General features: G+C 37.7%; 1 protein-coding gene across 1 annotated transcript in view; it reads right to left on the reverse strand.

The window, feature by feature from the left end:
• RAP1GDS1 (Rap1 GTPase-GDP dissociation stimulator 1) overlaps positions 1 to 21268 on the reverse strand; it is a gene marked incomplete at both ends in the record, with an annotated part of 251575 nt that overhangs the window by 195995 nt on the left and 34312 nt on the right. Inside the window, one exon of the mRNA XM_084232955.1 lies at positions 12623 to 12745. Within this exon, the coding sequence (XP_084089081.1) occupies positions 12623 to 12745 (123 nt within the window). The remainder of the gene's footprint in view (positions 1 to 12622; positions 12746 to 21268) is intronic.

Genomic DNA, 21268 nt, shown 5'->3' on the forward strand with positions numbered 1-21268 from the left:
TCAGCAACGGCCTGCTGCCTCAGGGGTCATTGGCTGGTCCTTTCCAGTGTAGTTGCCTGGTCCTTTCTGGTGTCGTAGGCTGGTCCTCTCGGGCGTCTCCTCCATGGGAGGTCTCGTCCCACAGCTCGGGACCGTATCCAACTTCTGTGCCGCCATGGCGCCTCCGGCGTCATCACAGGCAAACAGTCTGTTCTCCTTAGTCCCTCCAGGTCTTCGGAGGGCTCCAATACCCGTCTACATGGATCCTGCCGACTTATGCCAATTGTAAGGGCCGGACTGGGCACAGTGCAGGTTTTCTGATCCCATGCAGACCGGGTAAAGGAGGAGTCAGAGTCCTCAGTGGTTTTTGCAGGTTTTATATTGGGGTTCACCAGGCATATGGCAGGCAGGGTTGCTGGCTGGGGGGCTGGCAGGCTGGCAGGCCTCCCAGCCCCTAGCAAATCTTCACTCTATCTGGGCTCTCTAGCGTTCGTTCTGCTGCTTCTCAGCTTCTCTTTCGGCTTCTACTGCTGCTGCTGGCGTCCCCGTGACGCCGCCCTTAAAAGCACAGTCTTAGCTCAGCTGAATCCCATCTACCTATGCCCACACCCTATTCCAGGTGCCCGCCATCAGGCATGCATTCAGGACAAGGATCCATCATCTATCCTGATGGCGGAAGGGCAGAAAAGCCTGACATTTTCTTTACCCTACACACACCAAATGTTATGTTTTCTTATATTTCAGACTCATTTGTACAAACTGATTTTTACATTTTACATAAAGGACTGCTCAAAATTTAAGGATAATGAATGTACATAAAGTTCCTCAATAACCAATATAATAATCATTCTAGACATCATAACTTATGGTAAGGATATTCTGTTCAAGAAAGTTAGTCAACAAAGAACAAATTATTCATCCTCTAATCTAGTACCTTTTTTTTTCACTCACAAGGGGGTATAGCCTTAATTTGTTCCGCAAGTACATCCCTTTTTTACTGATCATATTCAAAATCTAAAGAGCATATCATGCAGTACTGATATATGAGCTGGTATCTCTGAAGCAACTTCTTTTTCCTTTAACATAGCTGTAATCACAGAGGCATTCCTCTCCGCTTAAAGGACTGCATTCCTATCATTACCACAATATTGGTGAAAAGCGTCATCTGTAACTTAAACTTACAAGATTGAGAATACTTTCAACCCTATGAATAATGTTTATCTTTAATGGGATTTTTAAATTCAGTAGTATGAGGTATCTCACCATCTTTTGGAAAAACAAATCATGAATTCAACAACCATTTAAACAAGATGATATATCAATCTACTTGTCTACCTCTAAACTTAATGGCTACTTCAGAATATATATTTTGTAACCTTAAATTAACAAAGTCATCAACTTAAATCAAAGACAAATATTTTACTTTTCCCCATGCCAATCTACAAGAATGAGATCATTTACTCGGCAAAATAAAGAATTAAAGAACAGTTCATATTGAATTCATCATATTCAATACATAATAAATGGAATCTATTGTTACAGGAATACCTCATTTTGTCCTGCTTCACAAATACTGTGTTTTTTACATATTGAATTAGCTTCCTCAATACATGTTGTATTCTTTTTTTTCCTTAATTTTATTTTTGTATAACCCATACAATTATAACCCCCTTATTTTGACCCAATCCCTCCTTTCCCCGGCTCCCGACAACTATTGAGTGTCTCTGGTTCATAGTTGTTTTGTGATTTTGATATTTTCTTTCTTATAGTTATTCTTTATCCTGGTCCCTTATTTAGGTTTTCTAGGTTCCTGCTATGAGTGAGCCCATCCGGTATATTTCTTTTTCTTTCTGGCCTATTTCACTGACCATGATCACTTTCAGCTCCATCCATGTTGCCGCAAATTGCATGCGTTTATGTTTTCTGAATGCTGAGTAATATTCCATGGTGTATAAGTACCACATCTTCTTGATCCAGTCATCTATTTTTGGGCATTTGTTTCCAAAGCTTAGCTATAGTAAATAGTGCTGCTATAAACATAGGGGTGCAGGTGTTCTTTGGAAATGATGTTTCTGTGTCCTCTGGGTAAATACCTAGGAGTGGAATTGCTGGATCATATGGAAGCTCTATGTTTAGAAGGTCAAGAAATCTCCACACAGCTCTCCATACTGGTTGGACCAGTTTGTACTCCCACCAACAATGCAGGAGAGTATCTTTTTCTCCACAACGTCGCCAACATATGTTGCTGCTATAGTTTATTTAATATGTGCCATTCTCACTGGTGTAAAATGGTATCTCATTGTATTATGGATTTGCATTTCCCTGATTACAAGTGTTGATGTTGAACATTTTTTCATATGCCTGTTGGCCATTTGCATTTCCTCTTCAGAGAAGTTTCTTTTTAGCTCTTCTGCCCATTTTTTTGACTGGATTATTTTCTTTGTTTTTGTTGAGTCTCATCAGCTCTTTGCAGATTTTTGTGATCAGTCCTTTATCATTAGTGTTGTGTGCAAAAATGTTCTCCCAGTCGGTGGGGTTTCTCTTTGTTTTGGTTATTGTCTCTTTTGCTGTACAGAAGCTCTTTAATTTGATGTAGTCCCAGCTGTTGATCTTTGCCTTCACGATCACTGCTTTGGGTGATGTGTCTGTAAAGATGTCTTTGATGTGCATATCATGGAGTGTTTCGCCTATATTTCCTTCTATATATTTTATGGTTTCAGGTCTTATGTCTAGTTCTTTAATCCACTTTGAGTTGGTTTTTGTGCATGGTGTTAGGTAGTAGTCAAGCTTCATTCTTTTGCATGTAGTGATCCAGTTTTCCTAGCACCATTTATTGAAGAAACTTTCTTTGCTCCAATGTATATTCTTTGCTCCTTTGTCAAAGATTAGTTGACCATAAATCTGTGGGTTTATTTCTGGATTTTCTATTCAATTCCATTGGTCTGTGTGTTTGTTCTTGTTCCAATACCATGCATTTTTGATGATTATGGCTTAATAGTATAGTTTGAAGTCTGGGAGTGTGATGCCTCCATTCCCTTTGTTTTTCAGGAGACCTTTGGCTATTTGGGGTTTTTGGTAATTCCATATGAATTTCACCAATAATTCTTCTATTTCTTTGAAGAATGACATTAAAATTTTTATTGGAATAGCATTAAATCTGTATATTGCTTTATTTAGGATGGCCATTTTAATAATGTTTATTCTTCCAATCCATGTGCAGATGTCTTTCCATTTCCTTGTGTCTGATTCTATTTCTTTTAACAGCGTTTTTTTTTTAAATAATAAATTTTATTTTTATATTCCCCATACAATTGCAACCACCCCATTCTGACCCCAATCCCTCCTCTCCCGCCCCTCACCCCCCAAAAAGTGTCTCTGGTTCATAGTTTTTTGTTGATTTTGATTTTCGCTTTCTTATAGTTATTCATTTTTCGGGTTCCTTATTTAAGTTTTCTAGATTCCGGCTATGAGTGAGACCATCCGGTATTTTTCTTTTTCTTTTTGGCTTATTTCGCTGAGCATGATCCCTTCCAGCACCATCCATGTTGCTGCAAATTGCATGTGTTTATCTTTTTTGAATGCTGAGTAATATTCCATGGTATATATGTACCACATCTTCTTAATCCAGTAATCTATTTTGGGGCATTTGGGCTGTTTCCAAAGCTTAGCTATTGTAAACAGTGCTGCTATAAACATAGGGGTGCAGGTGTTCTTTGGAATTCATGTTTCTGTGTCCTTTGGGTAAATACCTAGGAGTGGAATTGATGGATCATATGGAAGCTCTATGTTTAGTAGGTCCAGAAATCTCCACACAGCTCTCCATAGTGGTTGGACCAGTTTGCACTCCCACCAACAGTTCAGGAGAGTTCCTTTTTCTCCACACCCTCACCAACACTTGTTGTTGCTAGTTTATTTAATATGTGCCATTCTCACTGGTGTAAGATGGTATCTCATGGTAGTTTTGATTTGCATTTCCCTGATGACAAGTGATGTTGAACATTTTTTCATATGCCTGTTGGCCATTTGCATTTCCTCTTCAGAGAAGTTTCTTTTTAGCTCTTCTGCCCATTTTTTGACTGGATTATTTTCTTTGTTGTTGTTGAGTCTCATCAGCTCTTTGCAGATTTTTGTGATCAGTCCTTAATCATTAGTGTTGTGTGCCAAAATGTTCTCCCAGTCGGTGGGGTTTCTTTTTGTTTTTGTTATTGTCTCTTTTGCTGTACAGAAGCTCTTTAATTTGATGTAGTCCCAGCTGTTTATCTTTGCCTTCACTATCACTGCTTTGGGTGATGTGTCTGTAAAGATGTCTTTGATGTGCAAATCACGTAGTGTTTCGCCTATATTTCCTTCTATATATTTTATGGTTTCAGGTCTTATGTCTAGTTCTTTAATCCATTTTGAGTTGATTTTTGTGTATGGTGTGAGGTAGTGGTCAAGCTTCATTCTTTTGCATGTATCGACCCAGTTTTCCCAGCACCATTTATTGAACAAACTTTCTTTGCTGCAATGCATAGTCTTTGCTCTTTTGTCAAAGTTTAGTTGACCATAAATCTGTGGGTTTATTTCTGGATTTTCTATTTGATTCCATTGGTCTGTGTGTCTGTTCTTGTTCCAGTACCATGCAGTTTTGATGATTATGGCTTTGTAGTAGAGTTTGAAGTCTGGAAGTGTGATGCCTCCATTCCCTTCTTTTTTTTTTCAGGAGAGCTTTGGGTATTCGGGGTTTTTTGTGATTCCATATGAATTTCATAAATAATTGTTCTATTTCTTTGAAGAATGACATTGAAATTTTGATTGGAATAGCATTGAATCTGTAGATTGCTTTTGGTAGGATGGCCATTTTAATAATGTTTATTCTTCCAATCCATGAGCAGGGGATGTCTTTCCATTTCTTTGTGTCTTCTTCTATTTCTTTTAACAGTGTTTTATAGTTTTCTTTGTATAGGTCCTTTACCTCTTTTGTTAGATTTATTCCCAAATATTTGATTTTTTTTGTTTCAATAATAAAAGGGATTTTTTTTTTTATTTCTTCTTCTTCAGATGTATTGTTTGTGTATAGGAAGGCTACTGACTTTTGCGTGTTGATTTTGTATCCTGCCACTTTACTGAACTGATTGATGAGTTGAATTAGTTTTTCTGTGGAGTTTTTGGGGTTCTCTATGTATATTATCATATCAATGCAAATAGTGATAGCTTTATTTCTTCTTTCCCTATTTGGATGTCTTGGATGTCTTTCTCTTGTCTTACTGCCCTGGCTAGGACCTCCAGTATTATATTGAAGAGCAGTGGTGAGAGAGGACATCCTTGTCTTGTTCCTGATCTTAACGGAAAGGCCTTCAGCTTTTCCCCATTGAGAATAATGTTGGCAGTGAGTTTGTCATGAAGGTTTTTCTCATGTTAATGTATGTTCCTTCTATACTGAGTATTTCAAGGGCCTTCATCATAAATGGATGTTGGACTTTGTCTAATGCTTTCTCAGCATCTACTGATAGGATCGTACGGTTTTTATTTTTCTTTTTGTTGATGGATTACACTGGTGGATTACACTGCTCGATTTTCATATGTTAAACCATCCTTGTGCCCCTGGGATGAATCCCACTTGATCATGGCGTATTATCCCTTTGATGCATTGTTGGATTCTGTTGGCTAGGATTTTGTTGAGGATTTGTGCATCAGTGTTCATTAGGGAGATTCACCTGTTTCTTTTTTTGTGCTGTCTTTGTTTGGTTTTGGTATTAGTGTAATGTTGGCTTCATAGAATGAATTTGGTAGTATTCCTTCTTTTTCAATTTTTTGAAAGAGTTTGTGTAGGACAGGCACTAATTCACTGCTGAACGTTTAGTAGAATTCATTTGTGAAGGCATCTGGGCCTAGGCTTTTGTTTTTGGGGAGTGCTTTGATGACTGTCTCAATTTTGCTGCTTGTAATTGGTCTGTTTAGCTGTTCTATTTTTTTTTTTTAAGATTTATTTATTTATACAAGCACTGGGTACAGTCAGACGCACGGGGGCGGGGGGGGTTGAGAGAATTCACCAGAACCAGAGTGGGGTACAGAACAGGCAGACTGATGGAAGTACATTGCTGAGGGAAGCAGCGGTCGGCAGGAGAGGTCTGTGCACCATGTGGGACACTCGCTGGCGGCTGGGGATTGAACCAGCACTGCAGAGGCTTCGAGCAGCTTTGCAACCGAGCGCTCAATTGCCACGCTTCCAGGGAGGCCCATGTTCTATTTCTTCTTTGTCCAGCGTTGGATTATTATATCATTCTAAGAATTTGTCCATCTCTTCTAGGTTGATGAATTTGTTTGCATATAAGTGTTCATAGTAATCTCTTATTCTTCTTTTGATTTCTACTGAGTCTGCTGTGATTTCTCCTCTTTCACTTGTAATCCAATTTATATGTCCTTTTCCCCGTTTTTGCTTTGTGAGCCTGGCTGGAGGTATATTTTATTTATTTTTCAAAGAACCAACTTTAGGTTTCATTTGTCTTTTGGATTTTTTTTTAATTTCCAATTCATTTATTTCTCCTTTAATTTTTATTATTCCCTTTCTTTTTTTTTTTTTTTTTTTTTTTTTGGTGGGACCCTCACTGGTGGCCGGGGGATCAAACTGGCACTGCAGAGACTACGGGCAACCTCACAATCCAGCGCTCAATTGCTGCGCCACCAAGGGAGGCCTCTTTACGATTTTTTTTGTTGCTCTTTTTCTAGCTCTTTGAGATGTAAGATTAGGTTGTTTCTTTGAGTTCTTTCTTGTTCATTGATGTGAGCCTGCATTTCTATATATTTTCCTCTTATTACTACTTTTGTTGCATCCCATACATTCTGGAAAGTGGTGTCTTCCTTCTCATTCAGCTCAAACTATTTTTTAATTTCTTCTTTGATCTCATTAGTCCAGTGGTCTTCCAGTAGTGTGGATGTCAATCTCCATGAAGTGGGAGGGTTCCTTGTTTTCTTTTCATGATTTATTTCTAGCTTGATGCCTTTAAGATCAGAGAAGATAGTTGGAATGATTTTGATCTTCATGTATCTGTTGATGTTTGTTTTGTGGCCCAGTATGTGATCAATTCTGCAGAATGATCCATGCGCACTTGAGAAAAATGTGTACTAGGATAATTTTGGATGCAGTGTCCTATAGATGTCTGTTAAGTCCATGAGTTCTATGTTTTTATTTAGGGTCTATAGTGTCTTTGTTTACTTTTTGTCATGTTACTTTTGTCATGTTGATCTGTCCATTGGTGAGAGTGGGGTGTTGAAGTCTCCCACTATATATGTATTTTCTTTAATGTCTATTTTCAGAGCTGATAAAAATTGTCTACTATATTTTGGCGCCCCTTCATTTGGTGAGTATATGTTGATGAGTGTTATATCTTCCTGATGTATTGTCTCCTTGATCATAATGTCATGTCCGCCTATGTCTCTTTTTATCTTTTTTGTTTTTTGTTTTTTTAAAGCACTGGGTATAGTCAGAAGTGTGGGAGGGTGAGAGAATTCACCAGAGCCAGAGCGGGGAACAGAACAGGCAGACTGACAAAATACCCTAATGAGGGGAGCAGCGGGCACGGTAGTAGAGGTCTGCGCGTCATATGGGACCCTTGCCAGCAGCCGGAGATTGAACCTGCGCTGCAGAGGCCGCAGGCAGCTTCGCAGCCCAGCACTCAACCACTGCACCACCTACGAGGCCCCTCTTTTTACCTTTTTTCTTTTGAAGTCTACTTCATCTATTGTAAGTATGGCTGTTCCTGCCTTCTTTTTTGGTCCACTTGCTTGTAGGATTGTTTTCCAACCTTTTACTTTCAATCTATGTTTATCTTTTGTGGTTTCCTGGGGACAGCAGAAGGTTGGATTTTGTTTTTTAATCCAACCTGCTACTCTGGGTCTTTTTTGTTGATGAATTTAATCAATTTACATTTAGAGTTAATATTGATATGTTGGCATCTGTGTTTGCCATTTTGTTTGTATTTTTTGTGATTTTATTCCTTGCTTTATTCTGTTCTTGTTCATTCCTCTTTTGGTTTTGGTTTTAGGGCTTCTTGTAGAATTTTTTGGAGTTGGGGTTTAGTTGTAATAAATTTCTGGAGTTTCTGTTTGTTTGAAATGGTCTACGTTTTTTCTTCGTAAAGGAAGGAGAGCTTAGAAGGGTATTCTTGGTTGGCATTGCTGTCTTGAAGGTTGCTGAATATGTTACTCCATTCTCTTCTTGCCCATAATGTTTCTTCGGAGAAGTCTGAAGTTAACCTGATTGGTTTTCCCTTATAAGTTATCTGTTTCTTCCCCCTTGCCACTTTCATTATTTTTTCCTTGTCTTGGACTCTTGCAAGCTTTACTATTAGGTGTCTTGCTGTAGTTTTCTTTTCATTGTGGTAATTGGGAGTTCTTCTCACCTCTGTACGTCTATATTCATCTCCTTTTTCATGCTTGGGAAGTTTTCTTCAATTATCTCCTTGAATAATTTCTCAGTTCCTTTGTCTTTCTCCTCACCTTCTGTAATGCCTATAACTCTTACATTTCCTTTCTTCATGGACTCTGATAATTGTCTAAGAGTCTCCTCATACTGCTTCATTTGCATTTCTCTCTCCTTTTCTCTTTTGGCTTTTTTTATTTCTGTATCTCCGGTAGTACTGATTCGTTCTTCCATTTCATTGATTCTATTTTCATTGCTTTTCCCAGAGTTCTTTATCCCTCTAGTAATCTTTTAATCTCCTTCATTTCTCAGTTCCAAAGCCCTCAGATCCAGGATGTGGGCTGTAGCACAGCTCAATGTCTGCAGAAGTGGCGCCTTTTTGCACCCTGCTCCCATGTCCAAGCGCCTGGTTTCTGATTACTCAGTGAGGGACATTCACCTAAATGAGGGCTCCAGCGCGTCTCCCTGTAAGCCTAGGTTGTGGGCTAGGGGACCTTGACAGCTGGGATCTGCAATCCGTGTATGCTTTTTGAGTGTGCCACTTTTCCACACAACCTTACCGGTTGGCCTTATGCTATTTGTAGGTCTCCATGGAATCCTTATCTTCCTCTAATAGTGCCTGGAGCTGTTTGCTCACCTCAGCAGAGATTCCTGCCCATTCTCCACAGTTCCAGTTCACAGGGCGTGGTGCCTGAAATAGTTCCTTTCCACTCAGAGTCCTGCTTGATGTGTAGTTTGTTCTTGTTGGTTTTGTTTGTTTGTTTACCTTTTTGTTGGTTGGAGAGTGCTGACTTTATGGGTGGGGTAAGGTAGTAGGGTTCTGAGCTTTCCTCCCTTCTAGTCCTCTTTTATGGCAACTTTCTTCTTTGGGCAGTTTGCCAGAGTTACCCATTTATCTTCTGCATCCCAGTTCTGGCAGGGACTTGCCGCTTTTTCTCCCTACTAATTTTTTTTTAATGGGAGGACTTACAGCGTTTCCCTGCCGCCATGTTGATCTCTCTCTCAAGACAAAGAGTTTGAAGAAAACTTTATTACTAGAAATCTCTACTGTGATCCTAATTAAATTTAAATATAATCAAGATGATCTGCATGTAAGAAGATTCAAATAATGGTTAATCTAGGCTAATAATGTCAAAATTAGATGCATTTCAGTTTTGTTGTACCAAGGTAATCACAATTCAGAGCAGTTCAAATATGCCTGAAGTATACTAAATATTTCCAGAGTACAAGGAAACACTTGTGACCAGCTCAAATTTAAAGTACAGCATAATGATGATATAATTACAATAGTTTAGATGTGATATAAAAATAATAGGTAGTCAGCTCTTAATCACCAAAAATTGCCTGTTGCTGCAGTTGTCACCACCAATCCAACTGATCCAACCCCTTTCTGCTATCCTGTTCCCAGCCCACACAAGATGTCAGAGTATCTAGCAAGCAGCTGATATGCTTCTGGCTCAACACCAGCAACTTGAAGCTGTATTGGCTGGAGATGGAGAAAATAAAGATTTGCTAAAATTAAAGATTTACAAGTCATAGGATTGACAAAAGATCTGTCAACTCAATCTTCTGAAACTCTTACAAGTTCAGACAGTTTGGGTTCAATTCAACCTACTAATTCATGGAAAGTCAGAAACACGTGTCTGATATTCTGGAGTGAAGATACGTAAGTGTAATGAAGAGAGAAGAGGAGAATGACCACGAAAATAGCACTGCTGCATCACCTTTGCTGGCTATTGCAATGCTGAAGTGATGCCACTGTTAAACCTCAAGCCTACAAAAGAAGGCAGGCAAAGGAGGTGAGTGGCAACAAACCCATGCCAAAAAAGAGCACAGAGAATGGAAGTAGTTTAGCAGTAATGAGGAAAGAGAGGCCTAGAACATGAAATGGCAACAGTACAACAACAGAGCCAACTCCAAAACTGAAAAAAGACTAGGTAGAGTAGAGTATTTCCATTTCATCTGAGAGTGTAACTGTCAAAGTTGGAATAGTAACTTATGGAATTGATAACAACCTATGACGCAGTATCAAGATACCTCTAAATATAATGTCAGATATTTGATGACTGAACAATCAGAAAAAACTGTTGGATTTCATCGCTGTAGGGCTTTACATTTACCTTTTTATCCTCATAATTTTTCTAATGGTAAATTATTTGTTAGATGAGTATCAGTAAGATACTCATCAGTAAGATACTCAACAGTATCAGGAAGATACTGTTTTGTAAATGTTTGACTTAAAAAAGAATGAAACATGAAGAAATTGCATTTGATAACTGCTTGTTCATTTAACTTTTTTCATTATTTAACTACCAATTTCCACAAAGTTTGTTAGATAAAGCATGTTTTCTAGATTAATGTTGCATAAATACAGCATTTAGATAAACTGTTGACCTTCCTAACATCAGGCCTCCACATAATCAATGGTATATATTTTTTAAAATTATTGATTTAGCATACATAGATGCTTTGAGTTTTCTATATATTATAGCAATTCACTGGAGAATGTCAAAGAAAAACACCAACCTGCTAAAAATACCATTTCATATTTTTTCTTATTTTCAATTTAAACCTAGCTGTTGTCCAAGTAAACCTTAAAATAGATTAATTTGTAAATGGCTAAGTTTGCTTTGAGGTTTTCTTTAAGCCTATTAGACCATCTCTAAAACGATTCAGCTCCTTTCTTCTTTTCATTGAGTTTTAGTTTGATGTAAGAAACCGTGTTTAGGACCAGCTAACTTTTTTAAGGAGGGTTTTGGTTTTTGTATGTTTGCTTCTTTCATATGTTGATTTTTCAATTACGGTTGTGATACAATTTTTTGGATGTGCAATCTTTTTATGAGAAAACAAAAAAGTTGATGTATAGCTCTGTTCACAGTGTAGATCCTATTTTTGTAAAAATACAAGTCTAAATGAGCAAGAGTAATAAATATCTCATCATTAAAAACACTGTATTTCTTATGCATTAATCAAACCATGATTCCCTGTATTTTATGTTCACGTACCTGAAACTGTAGTTTTTGTTATCGAGATCACATCAGTATTTATTGGTGTAAGTACAGTTACCCTGAATTGAGTTTAAGCCAAACATATGCATAGAAAAAGGTTTTCTTATTAGTGGAAGATTACTGTTTATAATGTGTGTTAATTTGTTTTTGTATGTTTAACATTTATTGAAATATTTTTAAACCTAAAAAAGTAAAAACAATAAAAGAAAAATGATTTACTAATACAGAATCTCTCTGAAACTTGAAAGAGAATTTGAGAGCGATTTTCTTTTTTGCCAACACATGTATAAACAAGTTGTTTTACTAGACCAAAACAGCATATGCTGTTACTTTACAATGGTACCTGCCATACTGATTAGACAATTGAAGCCAGATATTAAAATTCCTTCTCTTAAAAATATAATATCTGCAATTAACTTAAAAAAAAGACTTAAAAATATTCAAATTTGACAAATAGATACACAGAATGTAGCACATTTAGTGTGGTCTTCATGTATACTTAAAAAATGCTTTAAGAATTCCATTTTTTTTCCTCTCAAACACAGTGAATTAAAATCAGGTGCAACTGTTTCTACTATAATATAAAACATATGTAATGTGCTGGATTAGTTATGATATAGTCTTAAGTTTTGCCATCATTACTGGTTCTCCAGAGTATTCTTACACAGAAAGTGAAAAAACAAAATGTTTCTCATGAAAGGAAGTGCAGGAAACAGATATACAAACACACACACACACAAACACACATATTTTATATATATATATATATATATATATATAAATATACAATGCACTCTAGCAACAAAGTACAGTGCCAGAAGGGATAGACCAAACTTAAAAAAAAAAAAAAAGAGGTGAGTGTAAGTTGGTATAACACAAATTAACATATACATTTTAAAAAGTAAGCTCTCTTGTGAAAAATAAAGATCAAGACTCAGTAGCAAGCTCAAAAATCCTATAACCACAGTAATGAATGACACAAATAAAGCAGAGACTGCAGAGATTCCCCTTCAATTCTACACTGAAGGAATAGAATAGCAAATGGTAAAATTTATGAGTAGAACGACTCTATAACTAGCCATTGTACACAATTACATGAAAAAAGTCGAGAAAAAAAATTTAAAAAAAAAGGTGTAATCTACAAAATTAAAACAGAAATTAATAAAACATACTGACAAGTAAGGTGCAAAACTGAAGTTGTTTCCAGCAGTTAAGTTCTTGAGGAAAACCTCACCATTTTTGGCTACTTCTGCTATGATGTTAGCTACTTTAGCTGTGCAGGAAGACTGTGGATTCAAGAGACTTGCAAATAGTTGAAGTGTTCCACTTCCTTGGATTTTTTCACTTGTTTCCATATCTAAAAGAAATACAGACAGAACTTCAATGAAAATCTTCAACACTAATAACGACAATTTCATTTGCAATAAATTCAAGAGTTTTCATGATCCATAACAGAAATTATTTTCAATGTTTAATAAGCTATTTTTATCTTTGTTGTTGGCACCAAACTCCTTATAACACCATCTTTTATCTAGTCAGAACACACAGTAATATTTTCTTAGTATACCAGGTGCATACCAAGCTTACATTTAATGTTAATTCCAACCCCTTCTATTAAAAGTAGAAATGCTTTTTTCTACTATCCTTCTGAATTCTGCAACAGTATATTCTTTTTACTTTTTTTATTTTTTTAATATTTTATTTTACGTAATTCTTACATCATTTTTCATTTTTGCAGAATGTATGCATTTTCATTTTGGTTATATTCCCCATACAATTGCTCCCCCCCTTATTTCGATGCTTGTCCTTTCTCTCCCCGCCTCTACCCCACCCCCACCGGTAGTATGTCTCTGGTTTATATTTGCTTGTTGATTTTGATTTTTACTTTGTATTAATTAGTCTTTTTTCCTGGTCCCTTATTTAGGTTTTCTAAATTCCTGCTGTGAGTGAGACCATCCAGTATTTTTTTTTTTTCTGACTTATTTCGCTGAGCATGATCCCTTCTATCTCCATCCATTTTGCTGTAAACTGCACGTGTTTAACATTTTTGACTGCTGAGTAATATTCCATTTTGTATATGCACCACATCTTCTTGACCCAGTCATCTATTTTTGGGCATTTGGGTTGTTTCCATAGCTTAGCTATTGTAAATAGTGCTGCATTAAACAAAGGGATGCAGGTGCCCTTTGGAATTAATGTTTCTGTGTCATTTGGGTAAATACCTAGGAGTGGAATTGCTGGATAATATGGAAGCTCTATGTTTAGCAGGTCAAGAACTCTTCAGGGACTACACCTGACAGGAGAAACTAGATACTTAACAAAAATGAACAATTTAAGAAATTTTAAAAAAAGAACTAGAACTATCAACCTTTGCAACAACGAAATAGACACAGGAATAATAAACACTAAAAGTGAAACTTTGTGAATACATGCGCACACGTTAACTGTATGTGTCTGCCAACTGTATGTAAGATGTATTTCTGAACACAGCTTCTGATCTAGAAGTTATAGATCACTGCTCCCTTTATTGGATTAAAAAGCCATATACTATTTTAACATCCTGAAAAGACAAACTTGTCCAATGACTAAAGTAACAAAAAAAATTTACATGGAAAATTATACTTCTAAGGAATTACTATTATCTGAGTCATATGCAATTGTGTGTGTGTGTGTGTGTATGTACCTCTGATATTTGTACTATGGATCAAATGTCTAAGAATACTCAATGTCCAAGAATATTGAGGTATTTCCATTTCCTACTATAAGCCTATTACATTTCCATGTAACTGATAGTATTTTAAATTCTTTACATGCATTAAAATAAAATAGGTATTTTCTGATACTTAAAAATAATCTAATTAGGGCCTCCCCTAATTAGATTAGAAAGTTTAGAAGTTTAGAAAGATGATGTACAATTATGTAAATTCACAAAGCACATTAATAAGGCAGCACAAATTATAACTGTACATAATACTATACTAATCACCCATGTCACTTAACATTCATTTGTGTAATTTTTTACAAGAGAAAACTTAAGCATGAATAGATGAATCTTGCCATTTTGTAAACGCCGTGATGTATTATTTCTCTTACAAGTAATTTTATTATGAAGTACAAATGGACAGAAGACAGTAGCTGTCCTTTTAACAAATCCATTTATTAAATAGAATGTCTTCTTTTTTACCTTGTTTGTTCAATTAAAAAAAAATAATTTTTCAAGGTATCATGTGAAAATGTGACACCATATTTCCACTTAAAAAAAAAACTTTCAGGGCCTCCCCTGGTGGTGGAGCGGTTGAGTGCTGGGCTGCGAAGTTGCCTGCAGCCTCTGCAGCACAGGTTTGATCCCCGGCTACCAGCGAGGGTCTCACATGGCATGACAGACCTCTCCTACAGCGCCCGCTGCTCCCCTCAGCAGTGTATTTTGTCAGTCTGCTTGTTCTGTTCCCCGCTCTGGTGAATTCGCTCACCCTCCCGCACTTCTGACTATACCCAGTGCTTGTATAAATAAAAAATCTTAAAAAAAAAAAAAAAAAAAACACTTTTAGCAAGAAGAAAAAAACCGAATTTGCCCAAACTCTTTCCTTTTCTAATTATTGCTACCAGGAAACATACAACCTTACAACAGTGCTAGTGGCTACAATGACAGCAATGGTCTGGCATGAGGCAGAAGTCAGGTTTATATAAAAAAAAAAAATTTAGGCATCTGTGTGTATGGAAAGCAAGCATTCAGCTACAAATAACCTATGCATGTTTCATTTTAAGTATAACTGAAAGAATGACTTTGACATGACAGGTGAAACATAGGTGCAAGAGAGAAATAAAGAAAACAAACACCACAGTACTCCTATGCTCTGATGAGACTTTCCATAGATTACAATACACATAATTGAGACAACAATTGTACTGAAATAAATGGAAAATTTGAAAATAGTATGTTTTTTGTGCTATCAAAGTATAAAAGAGAAAATATAATTTGGTTTTTCATATAAACCTGATTTAAAATTTAGGACCTCCCCAGTGGCGCAGCAGGTTGAGTGCAGCACTGCGAAGTCATCCGCAGCCTCTGCAGCGTGGGTTCGATTACCGGATGGCCAGGGAGATACCCACATGGCACAGCAGACCTCTCCTGTGTCGCCCACTGCTCCCCTCAGCAGTGTATTTCAGTCAATCTGCCTGATCTGTTCCCCACTCTGTCTCTGGTGAATCCTCTCACTCACCCATGCCTCTGGCCTGTACCCCAGCTCTTGTATAAATCAATCAATAAATCAATCTTCTAAAAAATTTAGAAAAATAGAACAGGAATTCAATTTACCAGCACAAGCATGAAAAATTCTACATAGGTTTAGCCAAAAATTACCTTCTTTCTTTCAAATAAAAACATAAAAACCACGCAAATACCACTTACCACTAAAGTACTGCTGCCCAAGAAATAATTACAGTTTAATGTCATTTATACTTTCTGCACTAGGATTTCTATCCTCAAAATGTATATTTATCAGTGAACTAAAAGGAATTCTCAGTATGTATGCAAGCCCTTGCAATGATTTTAAAAGCGCAATTAAGAAACAGCAGGTGGTGTCTGCACAAATGGGTAATCATAAAATCAATCATGCACTGTCATAAAAGCCCTAAAAAATTAACAGAAAATTTGTATCTTGACTCTGACTATTGATATTTTAACTACTTTTAATAACTTTTAAATGTTTGCAGAATCAATCTTTCTCTCCTTTCATATTTAGGTGTTGTCATAAAAAATGTTTTGAGTATTATAGGTAGGTGGCAGTCCTGGAATTTTGAAGGATATCATATATTAAGGGCAACTGCTACTTTGAAAGAGTCATATTCATTGCAGTAGAATATGTGCTTCTGCAAATACTCATTCTGTTTCTGTAGTCCTTTGTAAACACTCAACCTGATCTAATGACAAGGAGGCAGCTTAGTTACAAAACTGTCACTGATAGAAAAAGAAAATGAGGCAATCAAGTCAAAGACTTGAAAGAAAAGTGAATCAAGAATTCAGGTTACGATATACAGGGAATGTTAAAGCACAACTCAAGCAACTTCTCAAGAACAATAACTTGGTTGTATACACAGAGTGAGAATAATACACAGAATGAGAGAAGCTAAGATACAGCTTGAGAAAGACTAAAGTTCCCAACAAAGTAGCCAAGTAAATGCATTAAAATAATTGACTTTACAGTTAAATACCAAGAAAGGGTTTTCAGGTCTGATACTACAATAGGATGAATTTATGATGCTATGTAAATATATAAGTTTCAGAAGAATAAACTAATGAAATGCAATTGGTAACCAATTTATGGCAAATTCCACGTTAGAAAATAAAAAATGACTACTAAAACTATGATTCTAATAGACTAAAAATGCATTTAGATTAGATTTGATAGTATTGTTTTAGGGTAATAAAAATGTTCAAAATATTTTAGTTATGAGAAAAATAAAGAAATGTTACCTTCATATTTTGTGTCCAAAGGAGCTGTACAATAGATTAAAAAGAATCAGAATTGGGACTAACTACAAGAAACAGGAATATGATTAAAAGGCCACGTATATCTGTAGGGTAAATGGTTTCCAGGCTTTTCTGCCCTCCCACCATTAGGATTGCCCTGCCTTATGGGGCACCTACAGTTGTTACATTGTTGTAAGCTGTCTTATTTACTTCTGTGGGTCATAGGAGGAATATTGAGATAGTCACCAAGAGAAGGAGGAGAGAGGCAGGAGAAAGAAGGGGCAAAAGAAGCCAGAGAAGCCCAGAGTGAAGACTTGCTGGGGGGTCTGGAGGCCTGCTCGCCCCCCAGCACCACTGCCTGGTGTGTACCTATTTGCCACACTACATGTAAAGCTCAATAAAAGCCTAAGAAAGCCACCGAAGGCTCCAAGACTCCTCCTTTACCTGGTCTGCTGGGATCCTAGGAAACCTGGTCAGTGGCCCATCCTACCCCCACAACACCATTGCCACTGGGGACCCATGTATTTCTCAAGGAGTAGTTTTTCAAAGTAGGATATAATAAAAGACCTGGCCCTGTATCTGGGCAATATGATCTAATTCAAGGTTTCATTTAAAACCATACAGACAAGTCCCAAATCTACCTTTGTACCCATAAAAACAAAACATTTGAACTTAAATATACTATAAGCATCTCTAATTTAACATTCACAAAAACATACTTAGCATTGTTCCTTTAAATCCATTTTAATCTCTATCTCAGTGAATGTTAGGGAGCCCAGCTAAGCCAGATGCCCTAGAATCAGTGTAAATACCCTTCACCAGAAGCGCGGGAGGGTGACAGAATTCACCAGAGCCAGAGCAGGGAACAGAACAGGCAGACCGACGAAATACACTGCTGAGGGGAGCAACGGGCGGCAGGAGAGGTCTGCGTACCATGTGGGACCCTCGCCAGCAGCCGGGAATCAAACCAGCGCTGCAGAAGCTGTGGGCAACTTTGCAACCCAGAGCTCAACCACTGAGCCATAGGGAAGGCCCTTCACCATCCACATTAATGACATCATAGGTTCCATCTCATTACCATTTGTAGGGGCAGGAAGAGCACAGAGCAGGTTTTCTGTGATCCCAGCAAACCAGGTAGAGCAGGAGTCCTCGGTGGCTTTCTCAGGCTTTTACTGAGCTTTTTACATGTGGCGCAAAAACCAGGTACACCACAGGCAAGGATGCTGGGAGGCCAGGAAGCCGGCAGGGCCCCAAGTCCTCAGCAAGTCTTCACTCTGGGCTTCTCTGGCATTTTTTTTTTAATTTTATTTTTATATTCCCCATATAATTACAAACCCCTTATTTTGACCCCAAGCCCTTCTGTCCCTACCTCCCAACCCCCATAGAGTGTCTCTGGTTTATAGTTGTTTGTTGATTTTGATATTTTCTTTCTTATAGTTATTATTTTTCCTGGTCCCTTCTTTAAGTTTTCTAGATTCCTGCTATGAGTGAGACCATCCGGTATTTTTCTTTTTCTTTCTGGCTTATATCGCTGAGCATGATCCCTTCCAGCTCCATCCATGTTGCTGCAAATTGCATGTGCTTATCTTTTTTGAATGCTGAGTAATATTCCATGGTGTATATGTACCACATCTTCTTGATCCAGTCATCTATTTTTGGGCATTTGGGTTGTTTCCAAAGCTTAGCTATTGTAAATAATGCTGCTATAAACATAGGGGTGCAGGTGCTCTTTGAAATTGATGTTTCTGTGTCCTTTGGGTAAATACCTAGGAGTGGAATTGCTGGATCATATGGAAGCTCTATGTTTAGTAGGTCCAGAAATCTCCACACAGCTCTCCATAGTGGTTGGACCAGTTTGCACTCCCACCAACAGTGCAGGAGAGTTCCTTTTTCTCCGCAACCCCGCCAACATTTGCTGTTGCTAGTTTTTCTAATATGTGCCATTCTCATTGGTGTAAGATGGTATCTCATGGTAGTTTTGATTTGCATTTCCCTGATTACAAGTGATATTGAACATTTTTTCATATGTCTGTTGGCCATTTGCATTTCCTCTTCAGAGAAGTTTCTTTTTAGCTCTTCTGCCCATTTTTTGACTGGATTATTTTCTTTGTTTTTGTTGAGTCTCATCAGCTCTTTGTAGATTTTTGTGATCAGTCCTTTATCATTAGTGTTGAGTGCAAAAATGTTCTCCCAGTTGGTGGGGTTTCTCTTTGTTTTTACTATTGTCTCTTTTGCTGTCTTCTTTCTTCCCTTCTCTCTTTCTCATGCCTCTGCTTCTCTGGGCCATTATCTCAGTACTAAGAATGGCCTGCAGAAGTAAACAACAATGCAACAACTGCAGGTGCCTCATCAGGCAGGGCAATCTTAATGGTGGAAGAGCAGAAAAGCCTGAAAATCATTTACCCTACAGCATGTTTTGCATCTATCCTTTTCTGTATATATTTACATTATTTCAAATTCTCAGTACTAATATTTACTAAATGTAATAGCCTTCTCAAAAATCTCCATTACCCCAGCCCTAACTCCCATCTGTGATATATAGTGTATGAGAAAAAAGACTTCTAGAATGCAAATTGTCACCCCATACTTTAAATCTTTAAAAGATCATCTATAACTTTTTAATTTTTTTTTTTTGTAAAACATTTCTACTATTAGATCTCAAATATCTGGGTACAGGCCAGATGTGCAGGAGGGTGAGAGGATTCACCAGAGGCAGAGTGGGGAACAGAACACGCAGACTGACTGAAATACACTGCTGAGGGGAGCAGCAAGTAAGACAAGAGAGGGCTGCTGCGCCATGTGAGTTTCTCCCCAACCAGCCAGGAAAGAACCCATGCTGCAGAGGCTGTGGACAGCTTCACAGTGTGGCGCTCAACCGCCTGCATCACTAGGGAGGCCCTCATCTATAACTTTTAATTAAACATTCGAGCAAAACTATGATATATCTCAAACCAAATTTCTCATACTTCTCCACTGACATACTACCCTCAACTAATGAATTAGAGAAATCCAAATTAATTCTTATTTAATACCTCCTTACTAAACATGTCTACTCCGAATCCCACACCCATTGCCTTACTACTTTAGATAACTATTCAGGTTCACAGGGTCATCAATAAAGTTAACTGGGGCCTCCCTGGTGGCGCAGCAGGTTAAGTGCTGCACTGTGAAGCTGTCCACAGCCTCTGTGGTGCCAGTTTGATTCTTGCCTGGCCTGGGGAGATTCCCACATGGCGCACAGTCCTCTCCTGTCTCGCCCGCTGCTCCCCTCAGCAGTGTATTTCGGTCCTTCTGCCTGTTCTGCTCCCTGCTCTGTCTCTGCTGGATTCTCTCAGCCCCCATGCCTCTGGCCTGTACCCCAGTGCTTGTATAAGTAAACAAATCTTTAAAAATAAATAAAGTTAACTGATTGAAGTCATTCCATCTTATTAATGACATCTGACTCATGTGAAATCTCATGTGAAACCTACTGACTCATGTGAAACCTCATGTGAAACCTACAGCAACATGGATGGAGCTAGAAGGAATTATGCTCAGTGAAATAAGCCAGAAGGAAAAAGAAAAACATCGGATGGTTTCACTTATAGCAGAAACATAGGGGAACCAAATAAGACATCAGTGAAAAAAAAAATAATAATAATAGTACAAAACACAACAAAGCAAAAAACAGACAATTATAAATCAGAGACTGCAGGGGAGGAGGAGGGAGAGGGATCAGAGGGAGGGAGGAAGGAGCACAGAGGACTGTGGTGATGGTGCACAGGTGCCTTGGGGAAGGAAATTCTATGAGGACTCATTCTGAGGGGGTGGGAGGAAGCAAATATTGTTTAAAAATAAAATAAAAAAAAAGTAATGGCTAGAAAACCATGCTACACACAAACAGGATCCCCAAAAAAGGCAGGTACAGACATGCCTATATCAATTCAGACTTCAGCTACAAAGCTAACAGACAAAAAGGATATTATATAATAATTTAGGGATCAACACATCAGAAGACAAAACACTAAAAATATATGTAGCAAAGGAACATCAAGACATATAGACAGATACAATAGTAGCAGAGGACTTCAGGACACTAATAAAAAATGCACAGAACAACCAGGAAAAAAATCAACAAAGAAACAATAGACAATTAATTGGATAACTAGACTACAAATACTTAACAGACATTTATAGGGAAATGCAACTCAAAACAGCTGAATACACATTTGTCTCAACAGCTCATGAAACATTTTTCAGGATATAAAAACAACACACAAAGCAAGTGTCAACAAATTCATAAAGACTGGGGCCTCCCCTGGTGGCTCAGGCGTTCACTATGAAGCTGTCCGCAGCCTCTGCAGTGCAGGTTCGATCCTGGCTGGCCGGTGAGGGTCCCCACAGGGCGTGGCAGAACCTCTCCGGTCTCAC

The sequence above is a fragment of the Talpa europaea genome (assembly GCF_964194135.1).
Source record: "Talpa europaea genome assembly, chromosome: 5".
Classification (NCBI taxonomy): Eukaryota; Metazoa; Chordata; class Mammalia; order Eulipotyphla; family Talpidae; genus Talpa; species Talpa europaea.